General features: G+C 41.7%; 1 protein-coding gene across 9 annotated transcripts in view; it reads left to right on the top strand.

Moving 5' to 3' along the window:
- Positions 1-5,531: 5,531 nt before the first annotated feature.
- The window catches only part of RNLS (renalase, FAD dependent amine oxidase), a 253,614-nt gene continuing 236,244 nt past the window's right edge, over positions 5,532-22,901 (top strand). For 2 of the 9 annotated variants that reach the window (XM_057308311.1, XM_057308312.1), the window contains exons 1-5: positions 5,532-5,698; positions 6,681-6,786; positions 7,607-7,749; positions 13,343-13,501; positions 21,190-21,279. In XM_057308311.1, the coding sequence (XP_057164294.1) occupies positions 5,581-5,698; positions 6,681-6,786; positions 7,607-7,749; positions 13,343-13,501; positions 21,190-21,279 (616 nt within the window). In that variant the 5' untranslated portion in view covers positions 5,532-5,580. The remainder of the gene's footprint in view (positions 5,699-6,680; positions 6,787-7,606; positions 7,750-13,342; positions 13,502-21,189; positions 21,280-22,901) is intronic. The other 7 variants (XM_057308310.1, XM_057308313.1, XM_044386007.3 and 4 more) reach the window with 4 other exon arrangements.

Genomic DNA, 22,901 nt, shown 5'->3' with positions numbered 1-22,901 from the left:
ACCAAAAGAAGGCTGGACTAACTATGTTAATTTCAAACAATGTTGACTCAGAAAAAGGAATGTTATTATGGATAAAAAGGGAGATTACATAATGATAAGGAGTCAATTCTCCAGGAAGACATAATGATCCTAAATTTTTGAAGATAGTTTAAGGGTTTATGGGACACCAACAAGTGGACCAATATACACACTATATAGGCCCCAGAAGAAGAAAGAGAAACAGGCAAAAAGCTTATTAAAATAATAACAATAGCAATAATAACAGCAATAATAACAACAGCTGTAAACTTACCTAACCTAGGGAAAGAAACAGGTGTTCAGATCCAGGAAGCCCAGAAAGTTCCAAAAGAGATGAATCCCAAAAGACCCATACCAAGCCACATTATAATCGAATTGTCAGAAGTTGAAGGCAAGGAGAGAATCTTAAAACAGTATGAAAAAGAACTTGTTATCTACAATGGAACCCCCCATAAGACTATCAGCAAATTTTTGAGCAGAGACTTTGCAAATCAGAAGAGAGTGGCATGATATATATATTCAAAGTGCCGAAAGAAAGAAAAGAAAGAAAGAAAGAAAGAAAGAAAGAAAGAAAGAAAGAAAGAAAGAGGGAGGGAAGGGGAGAGGGAGGGAGGGAGGGAGGGAGGAAGGAAGGAGAAAGAAAGAAAGAAAGAAAGAAAGAAAGAAAGAAAGAAAGAAAGAAAGAAAGAGAGGGAGGGAGGGAGGGAGGAAGGAAGGAAGGAAGAAAAGAAAGAATCCTGCCAACCAAAGACATTCAACCCAACAAAGTTGCCCTTCAAAATTGAAGGGAAGATAGTTTTCCAGACAAGTAAAAGCTGAAGGAGTTTATCGCCACTACTAGATGAGCCTTATAATAAACATTAAAGGGACTTCTTCAAGCTGAAATGAGAGGATGATAATAAGTCACGGGAAATCATGTGGAACTATAAAACTGGTAAGGTAAATATACAGTTAAATTCAGAATACTCTCATGTTTCACGGTGGTGGTAAATCTTGAAATTCCCTTTGTAAAGCTAGTCAAGAGCAACTGTGAAAGGAAAGGTAGGAAAGGAGAATCTGCTTGACCACAAAGGCTTTTACAGATATTAGTAAAAAGTACTTTCAACATCGAGAATGTGGAAATTGACTTCCTTAAAATTATAACTGTCTGGCATTTAGAAAATCTTCCTTTGAAAAAAAAATATCTTCCTTTACTTATATGTATCCCGTTCGAGGACTATTGTCCTACCCAATACTTCAGTTCCTTTCGCAATATCCCCCATTGTGCTCATCCCGGTTTTGCTTGAAAGTGTTGCAGTTGGAGAACTACGTCGCGAGGAAAGGTGTTCCAGTTTTAGATGTATCTACTTAAAATTATTCCTTAAATATCTTCTTTGAGTGCGGCCAGAATCTACTCAACTGATTTGAGTATACTGACATACTCAAGTATTTTTCTCTCTGAAGGTCTTTTACATACATGAAGATGACTTTCGTGTTTTCCTGAAGTTTTCTTCAGGCTAGAAATCTCTATCCCTCGTACATATCCAAGTAAGATAATTTCAAGTCCACTTACCATCCTGGACATTTTTCTTTGGAATGGCACCCATTTCTGAATGATCCTCTTAAACTCTGGCGTCCAGCACTGAACATAGTATTCTAAATTTTCTTTTTTAAAAGATTTTATTTATTTATTTGACAGAGAGAGAGAGACAGCCAGCGAGAGAGGGAACACAAGCAGGGGGAGTGGGAGAGGAAGAAGCAGGCTCATAGTGGAGGAGCCTGATGTGGGGCTTGATCCCAGAACGCAGGGATCACGCCCTGAGCGGAAGGCAGACGCTTAAGGACTGCGCCACCCAGGCGCCCCAAGAGCCGAATGTTTAACCAGCTGAGCCACCCAGGCTCCCAGGCCAAGTAAAATTCTAAGCCCTCTTCCCTGATTCTGTAAAATTATTTTCTAGATACGAGGGTAAGACTTCGAATAACCTTGTCCATTTTTGTTGTTGCTGTTAAATTTGTTTTAGTGACTTCTACTGAAATCTCTTAAACTGCTGATCTTTAAATAACCCTATGAGGCTATTCATCTTGATTTTATGCCATCTAAAAACTGTTAGATTTGCCATCGATGATTATCAAAGTTATCAGTAACACAGTTAGTGAGAACAGACATCCTTTGTGGACTGGCATGATATTTTTATATTATTCCAGTCATACTATACCATAAAAAGCACTCTCTGAGAAAGTATTTTCAATACTGAAACTGCCCCACTGAATTACCGTTCGGCCTATCTTAGTTTAAGCGTTATCCTTGGAAGGCTTGTATACCTTCCAGGCAAACAGTTAGTGAGCTCTGTTTCTGAGAATTCTAACTTTGATTCTAGTTGCCAGGGATGCTGTATTGACTATGACAATGTGTCTGCCCTCTTGGTGCATAAATTCTATTAAGTAAACGATACATAAGTAAGTAGGTAAGAAAACAAGATACCTTCTAAACGTGCTCAAGTGACATGAAGAAAATTAAACAGGTTAGTGGAATAGAGTCACAGGGTGGTTGTTTTAAGTCCAATGGTTAGAGAAAGCTCTCTTTAGGTGATTTTTAAGCAGAACTTAAATGAACAGAAAGAATCAGTTTTGCAAAGGTCAGGAATAGGAAAGAAGAGAAAAGGTCAAGGTGACTAGGAAGAGCAAATATAAACACACCCGTCCTCACTATTTTGCAATCTTACTTTCTTTAGTTGTCTAGTCATTCTCAAATTTCCCAGAAAGATAACACTAGAACCAGTAGCCAACCACTGACTACGACCCTACAGTTATATCGCTGGACTAGCGTAACCCATTCTGGAGGTTGGGGATGGTGGCTAAGGTGGGTGGCTATGCTAGTCCCTAAAGACTAATGAGAAATCACAAGCCACCACGGCTACCTCTATTCAATGGTCATAACAATCCCAAATTCTATATAACTTTTTAAAGAACATATTGTCGATCACACCAGAAAAGGAAAAGAGTGAAGAATTAATGCAAATTAACAATACTGGAAGCAAGTAAAAAACAATACTGGAAACACAATTAAAAAAACAACACACAAGTATGCTCTGTACTCAAGAACTACATAAGCAAAGGCTTACTGCTTTCACAGATACGTGGAAAATCGGAGGATGTGTTCGGGGAACATAAAATCTCAACTATAGCACAGGACATACGAAGGTTACCAGGGTAAAATATAAACGGGGAAATATCACTGAACACTTTTTATGCCAAGCAGTTGAACTTGATTCTGTATGAAACCAAGAGCTACTGAAAGTTTTCTGAGAATGGTAGTGATGGATCCAGCTCAGTGGAGAACACAGATTAGGAACGGGGAGCCTGAGTAGAAAGTGGTTATAATAATCCAGTTAAGAAGTAATGACTGCTTGGGGCACCTCGGCGGCTCAGTTGGTTAAGCGTCCCACTCTTGATTTCAGCTCAGGTCACAATCTCAAGGTGAAACTGAGCCCTGGGTCCAACTCTGAGATCAGCATGGGGTCTGCTTGAGATTCTCTCTCCCTCCTCCTCTGCCCCCCACCCATGCTCTCTTTCTCTCTCTCTCAAAAAAAGTCATGATTACTTGAATTTAAGTAATACATTAATCTGTTGGTGATTACTTTCAAAATGCTAAATATCCACAGCTGACAAGAATGCGGTAAAACAGTAGTACTTATCTGGTATAAGTGGAAGCTGGATTTTTCTGGTGTAGAATTGCATGGGATTGAATATAAGAGGCAGAGGAGAAGAGGTCAAAAAGACCAGAGGACTCCTAGTTAACAAGAGTGAGAAAAGAGAAGCTATTGAAGATGACCATGAGGTTTTAGGCCTGATTACACAAGAAATGAGGAAGCGGGAGATGGTGGACATGAGCAGAACAGACTCAAAACAATCCAGGAGGACCTGCCCTGGTCTCATCCTTGAGATACTGTGCGAACTTGGGCAAACTCACTTCAACTTAGTGTCTATATTTACATTATGTAAAATGCTGGTGGCAGAGGGCAGATGAAATAGATTACCTCAAATCTCCTTTCCGGACAATTCTGAGATTTTTAGAATGTAGTTTTGAAATCTTTGACTATAAACAACTTTAAGGCCAGGGTTGATTAACTTCCATCTAGCCTATCAGCTTTATTTTGTTTATACCAAATAAATTAATAAATGTATATAGCCTTTATAAAACATTTGAAGTTAATAGAAACATGTAACTACATCTGTTTCCTCTTGAATTTTTCTAATACTGCATATGTACTTGTCTCTGTGTATGTATACAGAACTCTGGGATTTTACTAGTTTTGTAGCTAGTTTTTCAGCATTATAGAATGAGTAATTTTCTATACATCCTTAAGCAGTTAAAGCCATATTTTCTTAGTAGCTTCATTAAGAAGTTTGGATAGCCACAATCAAATCAATTAAATCCCGTTGGTTGTAGATTTCCACGTTTCTAATAACATTGAGGTAAACACATTTTTACATAAATCTTAATGTAATTATCTATATATTATTTTCCCAAGATAAATATCTAGACCTGGTATGTCTCATTTACACAGTTTTAGGGCTTTTAATATATTAGTACTCCAGTTTGCTATTTATATTGTGTCCTGTGCATTTTATAACATACAAGTTGTAAATAATTATGTATTTAAAGTTTTTCTGTTCCGCTCCATCTTTTATTTTTGTCTTTTTACAGACTATAATTCATCTATATTTTATCTATATTTTATCACATGTATGTAATATTGATTCATCACTAATTTGATGTATGGTAATTACTTCATGACAGGGACATAAAGGAAAACTTCTAATTAACTGTTTTCATTGTCTGGCTATCGTTGTCAATTTCTTAGCACTTCTCATAGCTATTCAGTTTCTCTAGTTTTCCAGGTAATAATTTATCTACAATCTAGGGTAACTGAATTCTTTATTTTTTAATAGTTCATAGTTCTCATCGGTTTTTTTTTGTTTCACTGCGAATTTCCAGGACAATGTTGGGGGGAAACCAAGCAGTGAGAATAGCAGGTATCTTTGTCTTGCTCCTCTTATACTCCTCAGACCATTTGGAATGTATTCTGACCTAAAAATATTTACTCAAGAGCTGAGTGATCTCAAGTTTCCTGGTGAATCAAACATCTGTAATCGTTACAAATCTGACACACTGACGTTGCTGTCCCCATTTCACAGATGGAGAGACTGAGGCTCCAGTCGGAGAAGCTGCGTTCCTGCATTCGCACGTGCGTCGGGCGGAGGTGAGCCACCGCCTTCAGGCCTCGCGGGTGCGGTCCCTCCCTCCCGCCCCACGCACTGCCGGACTGCGGTGTCGCGCCCTCAGCGGCTCCAGCCCGGGGGCGGGCGCTCCCAGGCTCCACCCTGCATCCCAACCGGGCTCGGCGAGCCCAGGGGCGGCCATGGACTCCCAGCACCCGGGCGTGGCCCACCCCCCCACCGCGGCCCGCTGGCCTCCCGTCTGCCCCCTGCCGGCCGGCCGGCGGAGCTGCGCGCGGGAGGGGCGGTCCTGGAGCGCGGAGCCCGAGAGCTGGGCGCGGCCTCGCCGCCAGAGCCAGGGCCATGGCGCGGGTGCTCATCGTGGGCGCCGGGCTAACGGGAAGCCTCTGCGCAGCGCTGCTCAGGAAGGAGGCGCCCCGTCCAGTGCACCTCGCGGTGTGGGACGAGGCTGGGGACTCAGGTGGGTCGTCGGGCGGTCGAAACCGGGGAAAGGAAGCCGGCGCCTACGGGCGGCCCACGCCGGGATGTCTGTGGGAAAATGCGGTCACCCCGGCCGGCACCCCGTTGGCGACATGCGCAGTGCGCACCCGGTCACGTGACCCGAGCCTCCAGATCCCCGGAAAGGCCCGAGGGGGGCGGGAGTGGGCGGTGACCCCGGCGCCGGAGGGGGCGGGGAGAGGGGGGAGTGGGAGGAGCCCCGCGGGGCTGGGAGGGAGGAGCGGGAGGAGCCCTGGGCTGGAGGGGGGCGGGGAGCAGGAGGAGAGGGAAGATCCCCGCGCGGGTCAGGGAGGAGCGAGAGGAGGGAGGACGCCCGGGCTGGAGCCGGGGGGGGGGGGGGGGGGGGGGGCGGGGAGCGGGAGGAACCCTGCGCGGGTTAGGGAGGAGGGTGGAGCCTCTGGTAGGAGAAGGGGGGGAGCAGGGAGAGAGGGAACCTTGGTCACTTCGCCAGTCGGCGGGTTTTTATCTTGGCCGGGCCCTGCCTTCCTTCTGCAGACTGCGAGGATCCCAAAGTGCCCTTTGACCAGGACTTTACGAAGATCCAGTTTACAGACTCCACTTTTTCTCATGAAACCCGATTGCAGGCATGAAAACACGCTTTGAGTGATTCATTCCGACATTTTGTGCGGTATTTCGTTTTATGCTATCCATGCACCCATTCCTTTTATTTAACTGTGTGAATCCGGGGGCCAGGCACAGTGCCGAACACTGCTGCACCATTCATGTGTCCTTTTTAAAAAATCCCTCGCAGTGACCAAATTGTCTCCATGAACTGCTTCCTGACAATGGTAGAGGACAAAGCCCAAAACTAAAACAGAACAGCACAAAAAAAAAGTCCTTTTTTAATACACCCGTTAAGTAATCCATTTGGCCTCACGTGAGGTGAATTAATTGCAGAAGGTTCATTCTGATGCACAAAGATGTTTCTTGTGAATGAATCCAAGGGGGAAGAATGAGTACAGCCAGGAGTCCCTACAATCCGCAGAGCACAGTTGACTTGGGTGCCCAATACATCACCTGCACGTCTCACTATGCCAAACACCACCAAAGGTGAGTTAGTTGAAAGGGGAGGAATCGTTCTTCGTGACTGTATGATGTAAAAAGATATAAATCATCCATTTTTAACAGGGTGACACTTTGCCTCTCGTAATATAGTGAGGATATTATAATATTATCATTGCTGATGGCATTAGCGGTAAGAGGTTAGCCTGAGTAAAGTGGGAAAGCTGGAGTCCGTGCCTCCCAGGTGGTCGAGAAGATCACATGAGATGTTACATCACGAGGGCTCAACTGAAACATGAATTTCTGTGTTGTGTTGAGGAAGAGGACAACTAGTCAATCTTCACTAAGTTCAAAATGGGTAGACTGCATACCTTTCTACCTTCACTGACTTTAATTTTGAGATATACAAGAAAATAGGCCTTCACCTAATGTCAGCAAAAAGATTTAATTGTCAAAATGTTTCTGTTCTTCACCTGAATTATGGTTTATTAATTTTTTAAATAATAATTTTTTATTATGTTATGTTAGTCACCATACAGTACATCCTTAGTTTTTGATGTAGTGTTCCATGATTCATTATTTGCATATTATGGTTTATTAATTTTTTTGAAGTAAGCTGTATGCCCCACATGGGGCTTGAACTCACAACCCCAAGACCAAGAGTTACATGCTCTACGGACTGAGCCAGCCAGTATTATGTTTTTGAATTATGTTTTTTTAACACAAAACATACACTGAGTTGATCATATGAAGATTTCTAGTTATTATTTAGAATGATAATCTCTAAGAATTCTTGGAAGAGAATATAGTATTTTTAAACTAACTGATTGTGGTTTATAATTATATCATATATATTGATTTATTTCAGTTTTTATGATGACCTGTTAGCTCTTGGCATTTTGAAGCCCCTGACTGCTCCTATTGAAGGGATGGTGATGAAAGAAGGAGACTGTAACTTTATGGCACCTCAAGGAATTTCTTCAATTATTAAGCATTACTTGAAAGAATCAGGTGGGGATAGGATTTTCTCTGCTTTTTTTTAATATTGGCATTTAAGGATAAAAGTTGTATACATAATTAAATATTAATACTATAAAGAAAGTTATAAAATAGATGTTCTCCTCTTTACCACTCAATAGCTAATTTTCTTTTCCTGAAGTAATCCCTAATAATAGTTTTCAATGTATGCTTCTAGAAAAAAGTTTATGCATCTGTCTATTGATCTATATGGCTGCGTCTATTTATTTATTCATGTGTGTTTATATTTATTCTTTTTAAGTATACAAATGGGATTATTTTTCGTAAACTGACACCTTGTTTGGTCTGTATATAATAAATCAACCCCACCCCCGCCAATTATCTATCTGTCTACCTCCTATTGGTTCTGTTTCTCTGGAGAATCCTAATACATCATCATAGACTGAATCATATCTTAGGTCTATTTTCATAACAACAAATTCAGTATGCTTCATTCTTTTCAATGCCTGTTCAGTATTACGTTATTTATTTATAAATAAATAAATACATTGTGTAAGTGTTAGCTTTCTGGAAAATATTTAGGTTGTTGGTGGGGGTGAGGGGTTGTTTTGGTTTTTGCTAATCCCAATATTGCTGCATTGTTTAACCCTGACACACTTCTATAAGCATATCTGTAGGACCAATTTCTAACAGGACAGTAGCGGTGTCAAATGGTATTGTGAATTTTTAATTAAACTAGGTCGTTCCATCTATTCCTCTTAAAGAATATCTCATCATCAACAGCGAATGAGGAGGGGCCTGGGTGGCTCAGTCGGTTAAGCATCACACTCTTGGTTTTGGCTCAGGTCATGATCTTAGGGTGGTGAGATGGAGCCCCAAGTTGGCCTCTGAGCTCAGTAAGGCTCTGCTTGAGATTCTCTCCCTCTCCCTCTGCCCCTCCCACTCATGTTCTCTCTCTCTAAAATAAATAAATCTTTAAAAAATTTTTAAAAAAGCAGTGAATGAGAATTTCTCTTTCTGTACATCTTGATATTATGGAGATTTTTAATATTTGCCAGTGTGATAGGTTACAGCTGGTGTCTTTTTGTATTTTGATTTGCATTTATGTAATTATGAGTGAGTTTATGCATTTTTGTGTTTTTAGTGAGCTCATTCTATCTTTTTTTCTGTGAATTTCTTAGTTATAACCTTTGCCCATTTTCTATTAGGATTTTCATTTGTTTTGAAAATGATGTTTTTTTAAAAAAGATGATAAATGATCTTGGATGATAAACAATTTGTTTTTTTAAACAGAAGTAAATTTCTTGATGAATTATAATTAAGTAACTTGCCCAATTCAAGATCACTGACCAAAGGTGCTGAGAAGTTTTGTTTCATAAGCTATTTCCAGAATAATTACTGTTTTGATCTTCTTCATCAAATATTACTTATTGAGAACCCCAGGAATCCCCGATAGTAGGCAAGGGAGAGGTCGGTGAGATCGAATATACAGATAGCATGGGAATATAGTAGATGTCATTCTGGTTAGACCATTTCTCCATCTACTATTCAGTCTATGATGGTGTATTACTCAGGATTTTCCAGAGAAACAGAGCCAATAGGAGATTGATATAATAGGATGTGTGTGTGTGTATAATAGGATATATTCATATATATATATATATGATTCATTATAAAGAATTGGCTCGTGATTAGGGAGTTTGGCAAGTGTCAAGATCTGCAGGATGAACTGGCAAACTGGAGGCAAAGGAAGAGCTGATTTTTCAATTCAAATCTGAATACAAGGAGGGGAAAAAACCCAAAAAACCTTGTCCCGGTTTGAAGGCTGTCAGCCAGGAGGAATTCTTCACTCTTGGGGAGGGTCAGTCTTTCTGTTTTCTTCAAGCCATTGGCTGATTGGGTAAAAGCCATCTACATTCGTTAGGGAGGGTAATCTGCCTTGCTCAAGTCTACCAGTTTAAATGTTAATCTCATCCAAAATCACCCTCATAGACGGACCCAGAATAATATTTGACCAAATATCTGGGCACTCCATGACCCAGTCAAGTTAATCCATAAAATTAACCATTACAGAATGGGATACCATTGGATATTTTGTAGAATGTCACCATCATCTTCATAAATTGCTGCCATATAACTTTTAAAAATCTCATTTCCATCATGATTTGACACAATTTAGATGTGCATGTTTACTGAAATCCTCAAGTACTTACTGTGTTATATATCCATCCGTGTGTGCACACATCCATTCAGTAAACACTTACTGAGTACTTACTGTATGCCAGACACTGTTTCGGGTGCTAATGATACAAGAACCAAAGTCCTTGCCCTCTTAGAGCTGATAGTCTGGCAGAGGGACAGTCCTTGAATACACAGTATCTACATCCTTCTTTTGGTGGATGTTTGGGAGGATATATGTGTTCTATTCCAATTTTGCTTTCGAAGCTCTTGGGAAAAGAGGTCATATTTAATTACTTGTGGCTCACATAGAATTTAGCAGTAGCCTGTACATAGTAGGTAGGTTTCATATAGATTTCTCTATCTGTATCTATTTCTATATATGTATATGTACGTATGTATATTGGAGTTGTTAAATATATTTAATACAGTTGTTAAATATATTTAATATAGTTATATATATTAGGTGACTATCAGTTTTAAAATAACCAATTCTTAGTAACCTGTTTATATTTTCAGTTTGTCCAGCCTCTTGAGACAAAGATTTTGTAGATTTTTTATCACTAAGTAAAATATTATTTATTTCAAAAAGTAATTTAAAAAAATACAAACTCCTGGTAGAAAGTTTGGAAGATACAGAAAAATAGCAGGAAAAATGTCACTGTATATGTCAACAATAAGTCCATTTTGTGACCTACTTTCTGCTTTTTTAAAAAATGAATTTTTATGTAATTGAGTTCAAGGTCTGTATAATTTGAGTGTATATAAACGATTTCTTCGTTTATTTTAATTTTATCTTTGTAATACTTCAAGTGTCTTTCCCCCTTTATCCAGATCTGTTGTTACAGAATTTATAGACCTAATCTGTACTATTTTAAATTTTACAATTGTACCTTTTTAAACATCCTTTAAGCTTCTGTAAAGCTTTCTTTCCACTGAATGGTCCACAAAAGTGTTTTAGTGTTTCCACAACGTAAGTGAGAGAGTTTCTAGAATCAGAATCACCTGGACTGAAGTCAACGTTCTGCCCTCCCCTTCCTAGCTATGTAATAATAGGAAAGTTTAAACATTTATACCCTGGTTCTTTCATTGGAAAAATGGGAGTAGTAACAGTACCCACTACAAAGTGTTATCATGAGGACTATGGGATATAATGCATTCATTGTCAACCCAAGCAAATAATGGGCTATGTACATAGCAACCTCTTGATAAATGTTGGTTTAGAAAATAATCTCCTTGAATGAAGGTGACCTTTCCACAAGAACCCAAACTGTCAAGTCATTCTGAAAACACTCTACAGTTTGGAATCAATTAAGTTTACAGCCCTACAATCTGTAGTCATTTAGATTGGACCAGACTTCCAGGGAAATTATCTGTATGGGATACATCTAATCGTGTATGCTTTAGAATGCGTTCAAATCTCTAAAGCCAGTACTTAACTAGAACAACTTCCCATGACAGTGGCCTGAGGCACAGGGATTCTGAGTCAGTAGGTCTGGCTTGGGTCTCAGAATGTACATTTCTAACAGGTTCTGAGATGCTGCTGTTGCTGCTAGTCTGGCGTCCACACTTAACCACTGACATACACCTTGCAGAATATTTTGGGACCATTGGGATACATGTCCAAGACATTTGGCTGGGTATGGAGAATTTCTAGGTCAGTGGACTTCAGTTCCCTGAAACACACATACCCGCTCACCATGGCCAATAACCATGCAAAGCTCTTTTCAGGGAATATTATAAGAAAACACAATGGAATAAAACATAAAAAATGACTTGACTTACTTGAGGTCCAGATCAGGGCCAGAACCAGAGTGAGGTGAGTAAGGTGGCCAGGTCAGGGTGAGACGTTCTAAATATATAGAACCAAGTGAAGAGGAACTGTTCAGGCTGGAGTGGAGACAGTGGGTAGGAGTTGAAAGCTCCTCCAGGAGCCTTAGGGAAAGCCTCAGACAGGTTGGAGGTGACTCACTAGCCCTTGCTCTAATCTACGAGCAGAATGATGCTAATTGCCTCAAAGAGGTGGACCATTGGGCCCAGTTAGCACTTTGTTCTTTCTAATATATTTGCATTTGATCTAAAAAATGTGAATGTTTACAGTGTTGTGGCAGGATTCGAGGGACAGTGAAGGCATCTGAGCTCAAGCGACGTGAGGGACAGAAACGGGTATTTTTGGATAGATAAGACATACCTGAAACATACAGATATTTTGAAGCAATGTCAGAATGATGGCAGAGGGACCTCATAGGTGAGGGGGATCACACTGAGCTGGAGTAGCTACAGGAAGGAGGCTGCAGGGCCCCGGGTGGACGTAAGCCAGTTTTTCAGTGGCTAGGATCGCGAGGTGTCCCCGGTAATGATGAACAGGATCTTTCAACGTGCTTTTTTGTCTTCTTTCTTCATTTCTTGCTTTTTCTGTTCCCGAGGCTGCGTAGAAGTAGATTTGTTTTTAAATTAAAGTTTTCTGAAAATTGAAATGTGAGGTAAGTGCTTGGTCCCAAGGAGACTTAGTGATCCAGTTATATTTTCTTGTCTTTTGGTTTATGGTTTCTGATTCATTCTCTTCTTCAGCAGGTACTTACTAAATCCCTAGTATGTGCCAAGTACTGTACTGTATATGCGATACAGTATTCCCAGAAACAAAACAGGCATAGTTCCTTGCCTGTGGGCTCTGAGGTGGACGGCACAGGCCAGGACTCACAGTGAACTCATGCCCCGTGAGAGGAACCCCACTCTCTGAGGTGGACGGTGATTAATAGGGAAAAAATGTTAATCAAATAACTATATCCAAGTAATTATTAATAACTATATCCATTAATAATAATAATTAATAACTATATCCAAGTAATTATTCTTGGTGATAAAGAAGAAAAATGCAATGAGAGGACATGCTCGATTGTATTTCTCTTAATTCCAGTTCTTCTTAATAAAGGTCCACCAACGAGGGCTTGAATTTCTTTTACAGACACCTTTTTCAGGTTTAAGACGGAATCTTAATTTCTTTGATAGGGAATATGGCTCTTCTTGCTATTTCTAGAATTGTTAACACCTTCACTAAAGTGTATTCCTGCTCCACAAAGATCATGAGCTTTAGACATGGATGGATATAGTTTTACGTCATGGGGTGACATTTCTGAATTTGTTTTCTTGTTTGTGAAATTAATTGGTACAGTGTATATCAAGTGCCTGTTACAGTCCTGGCATATAGTGGCTGCTTAATGAAAGACAGTTGTACTTGTAGTAATGGTTTTTTACTCCAGGGCAGGCATCGATCCCAGGGTCTAAGGAGCCAGAATGAGAGGAATTCCTACCAAATGAGAAAGGGAACCCCTAGAAGCGAGCCTTCACTGTTTAATTCACGGGAACAGATTCAGTTGTGACTCTTCTCTTTCTCCTCCTTCATGTTGGAAATCCTGATAATGTGAACACGACTTCGCTTTTGGAACAGGTGCTGATGTCTGCTTCAGACACTGTGTGACCCAGATCAACCTGCGAAATGACAAGTGGGAAGTCTCCAAGGAAACGGGTCCCCCTGAGCAGTTTGATATTGTTGTCCTCACCATGCCAGTTCCTCAGATCCTGCAGCTGCAAGGTGACATCGCAAACTGTGAGTCCCAGCCTGCGCCGTCCACCTCAGAGAGTGGGGGTCCTCTCATGGAGTGTGAGTTCACTGTGAGTCCACTTCAGAGTGGGGTTCCTCTCATGGGGCATGAGTTCACTGTGAGGCCTGGCCTGTGCCGTCCACCTCAGAGAGTGGGGTTCCTCTGATGGAGTGTGAGTTCACTGTGAGTCCACTTCAGAGTGGGGTTCCTCTTATGGAGCATGAGTTCACTGTGAGTCCTGGCCTGTGCCGTCCACCTCAGAGAGTGGGGTTCCTCTCATGGGGTGTGAGTTCACTGTGAATCCACCTGAGAGAGTGGGGTTCCTCTCATGGGGTGTGAGTTCACTGTGAGTCCACCTCAGAGAGTGGGGTTCCTCTCATGGGGTGTGAGTTCACTGTGAGTCCACCTCAGAGAGTGGGGTTCCTCTCACGGGGCATGAGTTCACTGTGAGTCCCAGCCTGCGCCGTCCACCTCAGAGAGTGGGGTTCCTCTCATGGGCCGTGAATTTGGTATACTTCTCTTAGCAAATGGTACATTGTGGATTCTGTTGATTTGTGTGTTTTAAAAACTGATACTGTGGCCTTGTTCATGATATTAGTCTAGGTCAAACTGAAACCCATAGAATTTTTTTTAACTAGTTAAAACTTGAACATTTTTCTTACTTCCCTTGCTTTTAAGAAGTAAATATTTTTGATGGACATGCAGTTGTTTGGCCTAAAAGAAGACCAGTCTCTTTGTGGCCATCCTGGAGATAAGAAGGTTTTTATGATATAAGAATTGATTACGTCGTACACCTGGGTGGCTCAGTCAGTGAAGCGTCTTGCCTTCAGCTCAAGTCATGATCTCAGGGTCCTGGGACTGAGCCCCCATTGGGCTCCCTGCTCAGTGGGGAGACTGCATCTCCCTCTGCTCCTCCCCCTGCTTGTGTGTGCTCTCTCTCGTCCACTCTCTCTCTCAAATAAATAAATAAAACCTTAAAAAAAAAAAAAGAATTGATTACATCAACCCCCGGGAAACCTCATCTTGGATTGCTCTTGAGTGTGAGTCTCATGTTCTTGCCTGTTTGGAACTTGTTGGAGCACCTTTTACCTGGCTTTTCCCCTTCTTTTTTAAATTTTATTTTTATTTTTAATTTTTTTAATTAGTTATTTGAGAGGGAGAGAGAGAGAGAAAGAGAGAACGAGTGGGAGGGAGAGGGAGAGACAATCTGAAATAGACTCCACGCTGAGTGCAGAGCCTGACGTGGGGTTGGATCTCATGACCCTGAGATCATGACCTGAGCCGAAACCAAGTGTGGGAGGCTCAACTGACGGCACCACCCAGGTGCCCCTCCCCCTCCTTTTTTTTTTTTTTTTGACGATGGCTTTGAGATATAATTCACAGACCATACAGTTCATCTATTTAAAGTGTACATTTCCGTGGTTTTGGGTGTACTTACCTATATATGCTACCATCACCACCATCAACTTAGGAACATTTTCATCACCTTGAAAAGAAACCCCATATCCTAAAGCATTCGCCTCCATCCCTCATCTTTATCTCCGTCCCAGCCCTAAGCAAACAGTAATCTACTTTGTATCTCTATAGATTTCCCTATTTCCTGGATTCTTAAGAAAAGCCCTTCTGTGGCTCTGCTTTGCCTCTACCTACCTCACTGTCTTTCCCTGTCTTCCATCATGTCTGACTGAGCCTGACACAGCAAAGTCATTGACTTCTAGAAAATACTCAGCTTGCCTTGAAGGGTTCCTTTCGCTCCGTTCCTTGAGCTCTTGCTTTAGAGAGATCATATATTCCTTCACTGTCTTCAGGTCATTGCCTCAGTGTTTGTTGGACTAATCGGCTTCCAGCCAAATTTTTCTGAAATGTATTTTCCATCAGCTCATTTGTTCTGTTACGTTCTGTTGTCTTCCTTATTTTGTCTGCATCGGTCCCTCTCTGATTATTACCCATCTTTCCACAGCGCTATTTCTGTCAACTTCATGAAGAATAGTGTTGTCAGGAAAGGCCACACATTTCAGTAAAAGTACGTTGCTTAGTGATCATAATGATTGGATGCTACTAATCATTAATATAATAATGTTTTTATTAACATGGAAAGATTCCACCATATTTTTAAATTAGAAAAGGTATGTAGATGCATTTGTGTTTCTTTTCTATCTACCAAAAATAGTTTGACAGAAACATATTGACATTGTGATTGCTTGAAGATGATTTTCATTTTCTTCCTTATAATTTTTTGAATAATCATAACTTTAAAAATAAGGAGAGTTTACTTTGACTATAAAAAATGATAATGTTGACACCATTTAAAAAATATATCATGCTGAAAAGGAAATAGAACTTTTTTCCTTTTCCTTTTTATTGGAGGCGTATGGTGGGATATGTAGGGTCCTTAAGATGAAAACATTTACAAGCAGAACCTGGGTGGCTCAGTCGGTTAAGTGTCTGCCTCCGGCTCAGGTCAGGGTCCTGGGAGCGAGCCCCATATCAGGCTCCCTGCTCAGCAGGAAGTCTGCTTTTCTCTCTCCCCCCACCCCTCCCCCCACTCATGCTTTCTCTCTCGTTCTCTCAAATAAGTAAATAAAACCTTAAAAAAAATAAAACGTTTATGAATGATTGACTTGGTGCACTTGACTGAGGGTAAGGGTCTTTGGGTTTTGTATTGGCTCAAATCAGAATCGGACCCCATGTAAATAAGTCTGTGTTTAGTTCATTGTTGTGAAAGAAGCCACCCTGGCCGTAAAGGTTAAAACAGAATGCCCAACAATAACCCTTTACCACCTAGGGGTCTAAAACAAAGGGATTATTTATTTACTTGAGAGACAGAGAGAAAGAGGGAGGGAGAGAGAGTGCAGTGGAGGGGCAGAGGGAGAGGGAGAGGATCTCAAGTGGACTCCCCACTCAACGAGGAGCAGGGTGCGGGGCTCCATCCCAGGACTCTGAAATCATGACCTGAGCCAAAATCAAGAGGCTCGACCGACTGAGCCACCCAGGTGCCCCTAAGACAAAGGGATCAAAAACATCTGCTTTCTCTTTTAAGTTATAAATCTCAACACTGAGCTCAATATGAGGATTGTTAATGTCTTCTCTCTGTATTTTTCGGAGAGCCTTAAATACGTGCTTGTTTGATTATTACACGATTACATCATGGTTCCCAGGAGGAAGACCTCCATCTACAAAGCCACGTGCTGCCACCTCGTGGACACTCTGTGTATTGCAGTTCCCCTCAATTTTTAAACTAGAGAGGATTCGGAATATACGTAAAACTGGCTGTAATTTAAAAAACCCCACAGTGTCACAGGGAAATCAACTTAGGCCCACGATAACTGACTGACAGTACTCAGAAGTGCAATGCTAGTCAGTGACAGGCCTCGCCTTCCTACAAACTGAGCAGCCCAGAGCCTTTGCTTTCATTGTGTTTCCTTCTCATCCTGCCCCCCTTCTAAATCACCCTCTTGGATCAGTACAAATACCATCTCTGATGTGAAAGACTTCCCTGTTGATTGCACGTGGTCTGGCTTTTCCCTCCCCACACCCCTCTCCTTATTTTGCTTTTTACGGAGGACACGGAGCTACTTTTTTTTTTTTTTGGCCAATTATTTATTACATTTATTACATTATTCCAAGTGGGAGAACAGGGAATCTTCATGGCCCATTCAGACAACGTCTTATAATTCATGATTCACCTTCTGGTTCCATAACTGTGCTGCTCTCTATGTGTTAATACCACAGGGTTTTCTCACTTAATCCCCATAATGATTATTTCCATTTTTGGTGGTGATGCTCAGATGTGAACCCGTTAGTGAGACTCTGGAGCCCATACTCCTAACTGGTTACACCCAGCTCTCCAGTACGTACTTCACCTTAGACCACCTGTTACTAATGGTTTCCTGCAGGTATGACTTCCCACAGTGTCCTGCTCTCTCCTGATCACCGTGTTTTCTGAACTTCCCTAATGCAGATTGCTAATTAAAAATTAAGGGGTGCTTCTGAGAAGATTTTGATTCCTAGGGTTTGGGTAGGGCCCAGGAATCTATATCTGTAATAAGCACCCCATGGGGATGTTTTCCTCCCAGTTACATCTGGGATTCGGTCCTATTTAACACTCATCAGAGTTTATTGTGATTCGTTTTTCAGTGTCTTCTGCATTGAGCCATAAAAATCCATGAGGAAGGGGGTCCCGTGGGCCAGTCTGTCCCCACCCAGCATCAAGTACCATGTCGCACACAGACCCACACACCGCTGGCTGAAGGAACAGCATCTGTTTTATTCCCCAACTTCATTATAAGGTCCCTGTGGTCAGATGACCTTGGAGTCTACTGGTTCTGGTTTGGTTCCCTGTTTGGGTGCTGGGATAAAAGGGTGAACCTTGGGCAGACCAGAGAGTTTCAGGACTAGAAGGGACCTTGGGGCTTCTTCCACCTTGACCTTGGAGATGAGGAGTCTCGGACGTGATGTGCCCTCTACAAGAGCACACAATTCCGTGGGGGCCACACAGGAGAAAGTGTGGTTGAGAAAAAGGAGGCTCCTTTCAAATATCATTATTGCCTTGATTTCATGTTTCCTACACATTTATTTATTATTTATTTATTTTAAAAGATTTATTTTAGAGAGGGGAGTGGGGGCAAAGGAGAGAGGGAGCAGGAGAGGGAGAATCCCAAGCAGCCTTCATACTCAGCACAGAGCTGTGCGGGGCTCAGTCCCATGACTGCAAGATCATGACCTGAGCCAAAACCAAGAGTCGGACGGTGAACCAGTTGAGCCACCCAGGTGCCCCCATGTTTCCTACACATTTGAATAGAACTCTTCTTTGAGCTGCGATGGAGTCTCTGGGTCTGAATCCACGTATGAGGGCTTCCCTGCTGGAGTTCTCGCCTCCTCCCGCTGGGAGTGTAGCATAGCCAGTGAAAAGACTGGGGAGAACAGAGTAGAATGCAGCAGGTGGGACGTGGTGAGCGACTCTCAGGCATGAGAAGCATGGAAGGTTCCGGTCCTTGCGCCGTGCTGCCTCCCACATGCCTAGATGGAAGGAATGCATACGTTCAAGGTCTCCTGATGAACATTTCCTTAATGGTTTGGTATGCTATCTCACAGCCTTAATGCCAGAATGGTCATTTTTTTCTTGAGATAGGAAGGAACAGACAAACGAACCAGGTCAGGTACTGGCACCTTGGGGTGCACCCCTCCTCCTCCCCTTTGTATGCTAAGGAGCTGTCACTCCTGCTCCCGTCAGATGCCTTCACAGAAGTGAGAACCGTATTCATCTGAGCAGACACATGGTCAGATAGCCCCAGGGGAAAAACACGCTAGTCCTCTCCTGCCTTGACCCCATGAAACACTGCTAATTTTAGACCAAAGGCCTCAGGCTGCCTGACGTTACTTAAAGACGCAAATGAATGAAAGCAAAAGGTCTACACAGAGCACATCAGAAGGGTCACCGAGAGGAAGCTGAGGGAGAGGCAGGGACAGTTGTAGAGCTGGTCTCCTTCCTTCAGGAATCCTGCTCTACTCCGGGCTCCTGGAATGAACCATATTCTTCGTGCATTTGCTCCTAAAGCTCCCCTTGCCTGGAATACTTGGACACGTGCTCTGTTCTCCCTCCTTTGGGACCCAGCCCCGGGCCCGTGAGTTCCCGGGCTCCTCTGACAGCTCTGTTCTTCAGGGAAGCACCTCAGAGACTTCTCCAGCACTGCGTCTTTACATTCATTTAGCTTCTGACATTTGCTCCCCTGCAGAAGACAGTTAAGAGCACCGACGGAGGGAGCCAGAGTTGGTAACCCAGCCGTGCCGCTCACAGTGTGGGCGATTTGGGGCAAGCTACTTAACGTCTCTGAGCTCTTGTGTACAAAATGAGGATAACAAACATGATCTACCTGTGGGTTCATAGTGAAGACTCAGTGAGATACTCTGAGTACAGACCTTGTCAGGGCGCTGGACACATAGTAAGCACATTGCTGTTATTAATACTCTTGGTGACTTTTTCATGTTTGTGACTTCTTTACCACTAGGGGAAAGGTCTGGGTATCTGTTTAAGGGGTGGAATGCTTGCTGTTGGGAATTAAGGCAGCCAGAAAAATCCCGTGTATCAGTAAGGATATCGGAAACACAGTGGGGAACATTACTTTGCCCTTGCGCAAAACGATGGCGTCTTTGTATCCAGAATCCTGTGGGGTCACCTTGTGTTAGAATCTACAACACTGTGGTGCAAGGAATGTCTGTTTCTTTGTTTCTCTAAGTTTACAAATTACCCATTCCACCTACCTGATAGGACACCCTCCCTCGTCATCATTAGGGCTTCTTCCCTTCCCTTTGGGGTCACACACGGGAATTCCAGGCTTCTGTAGTGCAGGGAACTGGGGAGGCATGGCACCTGAGTGCATAAGGTTGCCAGCATTATTGGAGCTCCTCTGCTATGTAGGCTGGGGCCCAGCCTGGTCCTCTGACATCAGTCAGCCTGGCAGGACTCAGGGATGCCTCATGGGACAGCCGCGCACAGACCTAGAGGCCTTTCCACTGCTCTGAGAGCCCAGAGGCATGCTGCTCGCATGTTCTGCGGCAAGGTGCCTCCTGGGCAGGGCACACAGGTGGGAGCCAGGTCTCTACCCAGACAGGAACCCCACAATCCCCTGCCCCTTAGACATTTAATGTCCAGCCCCTACCTCCCCATTTTCAGGGATCCACTGCCTCGATCCCTCTTATAATCCTGCAAGAGAAAGATGCTTCACTTCCTTCTGACTTCGTGTGGGTTGAGGGTGGGAGTTATCCCAACCTTGAGAAACACACCACTGAGCATCTCTTTCCTAGACTGGAGGGTGAGGAAGGGAGAGTTGGTTTTCCCTAAATAACTCATCTTGGTAAATCCTTTAATTTCTGGTTGCTATATGATAGCAAAGATATAATAAAAGTACAGAAGATCTCAAGAAGGCAAACTGTAATGACTGAAGAATCACATGCATATATGAATGTAGGCTGAAAGAAATGAAAACTTCTTTATGGAGAAATGTAGGGCTCCACAGCTCTGCAATGGCAATGGATACAGGTATATGTAGGCATATGTGTGTGTATTTAATTATAAATGAGGAGAACATGGATTTGCTTTTAAAATTCTAGAATATAACCACTAAAGGAGGAACAGCAACCTTGAAGCCTTCAATAGATAATTTCAGATTAAGGATCTGCACTTTAATTCATTGTAGAGAAGTTTGCCAGCCATCTGACAAAATAGTATTTGTTTGAGTCTAAAGGAAATGCTTACTTTGCTTATATTTTATTTTATTTTAATTTTTTAAAAGATTTTACTTATTTGAGAGGGAGAGGGAGAGAGAGGGAGAGAGCAAGAGAGAGCACGACCAGGGTGAAAGGCAGAGGGAGAAGCAGACTCCCCACTGGGCAGGGAGCCTGATGTGGGGCTCGATCCCAGGACCCTGAGATCATGACCTGAGCCGAAGGCAGATGCTTAACCGACTGAGCCACCCAGGCCCCTACTTTGCTTATATTTTTAAAATTATAACTTGTTCATCCAAAATGTAATAGTTTAAAATTTTCAGTAAATTCACAGATGGTAGGATTTTCATGAACTATTAAAGATCTTGGGGGTCCATTTCTAACTTTGTAAAGATGCCCTAGCAGATATCCACTTTCTCACTAATTCACTGTGTACCATTCCTTCCCTTTCCCCACGTCGGTGCCCTAGCATGCAAGCAAGGAAACGCCTCGTGCTGTCCCACACTCTCGTCTCCTGTCCAGCCTCTGGCTACACAGTCTGGCTTCAGATACCCTTCAGGTATATGGGATTGCTCAGGATATATATTTAATATATCTGTTAATATATCTAACATTTCTCTCCTTTGGATTTACCTTGATGTGTTAAACCAGTTTGATGGACACGTAGGAGGTTTCCAGTTTGACAAAGCGTTGCTCACAGAATGCTTACAGTGTGTTGTTAAGTGCAAGTCTGAAACGAAGATTTTTTTCCGCTAAATTCCTTTCCTCATGGAAACAGTTAATTTTAATATAGAGTAGAGAAAGGTCCTCTTGATGATTTTTGTTCTAAGTTTTCTTGGCTAATCTGTTTTATTTTCTGTGTGCTTTAGAATCAGGTTTCATTAAAAACTCCAGTTGGAATACTGATTTGAATTACATTGAACTTAAGCATTAATTTAGGGAGAAAGGACACTGTTACAAAAGTGCATCTTTCTATCCAAAAAAAGAACCCAAAATAGTTCTCTACTTATTTAGAAATTCTTATGTCCTTCAGTAAAATTTTTTAGCTTTTATATTAAGATCTTATATATTTCTTATTACGATTATTATGTTTTATTTTCTGTGTGCTTTAGAATCAGGTTTCATTAAAAACTCCAGTTGGAATACTGATTTGAATTACATTGAACTTAAGCATTAATTTAGGGAGAAAGGACACTGTTACAAAAGTGCATCTTTCTATCCAAAAAAAGAACCCAAAATAGTTCTCTACTTATTTAGAAATTCTTATGTCCTTCAGTAAAATTTTTTAGCTTTTATATTAAGATCTTATATATTTCTTATTACAATTATTATGAAATCTTTTATGATATTTCTGGAGATTGTGAATAATATCACTTTTGGTTTATGTTTACTTAGACATTTCCAGAGAAAACCACCTCGCTGTTTTAAAATCCACCATGGAAAGTCTGTTTCTTTTGATAGTGGAGTTAAACCCTTTTATGTTTATTGGGGTAAATAGCGTGTTGCTTTTATCTTTTCTGTTGATGTCTGTTATTTATTTTACTTTGTTTCTTTTTTCCCATTTTTTCCATTTTTTTTCTTTTCATTAACTCTATCAACTGTCTTTTTTTCCCTTCCTCACACTGTTTACTTATAGAATCTGCTTTGTCATTCCACGAATGGCTATCTTTTTATCCTTTACAAACATGTTTAAACCTATTTCATTTCCCTCCTATTCCTTTCTACCTTATTCCACAAATAACTGTTGAATGCCTACTGTCTTAGATGTTGTTGGGTAAAGTAAAAAAAAAAAAAAAAATTAAGTAGTCCTTCCCTTCTCCCAAAATATTTTTTTATCACTTTAAATGACAAAACTGATCAGTAGTCTTACAACAAATGAAACAATCCGAGGTTGAACTAATAATTCATTCCCCACACTCTCCTCCTTCCCACTCCCCAGAGATGAGATGTTAGTGGTGTGGTGAGTGCCCTTCCACACCTTGCTCCAAGCATTGGGTGCCTTCTAAATGTATTGGTTTGAAATTTGCTCTTTAAATTGACATTTCTTCACAGGTGCCTGGGTGGTTCAGTCTTTTAGGTGTCTGACTCTTGACTTCAGCTCAGGTCATGATTTCAGGATCGTGAGTTTGAGCCCCGTGTCTGGCTCCATGCTCAGCAGGGAGTCTGCTTGAGATTCTCTCT

This window comes from Ursus arctos, unplaced genomic scaffold (genome assembly GCF_023065955.2).
Source record: "Ursus arctos isolate Adak ecotype North America unplaced genomic scaffold, UrsArc2.0 scaffold_7, whole genome shotgun sequence".
NCBI classification, from domain to species: domain Eukaryota; kingdom Metazoa; phylum Chordata; class Mammalia; order Carnivora; family Ursidae; genus Ursus; species Ursus arctos.
The sequence above is the reverse complement of the archived record's forward strand: the minus strand, read 5'-3'. Positions and strand labels throughout refer to the sequence as shown.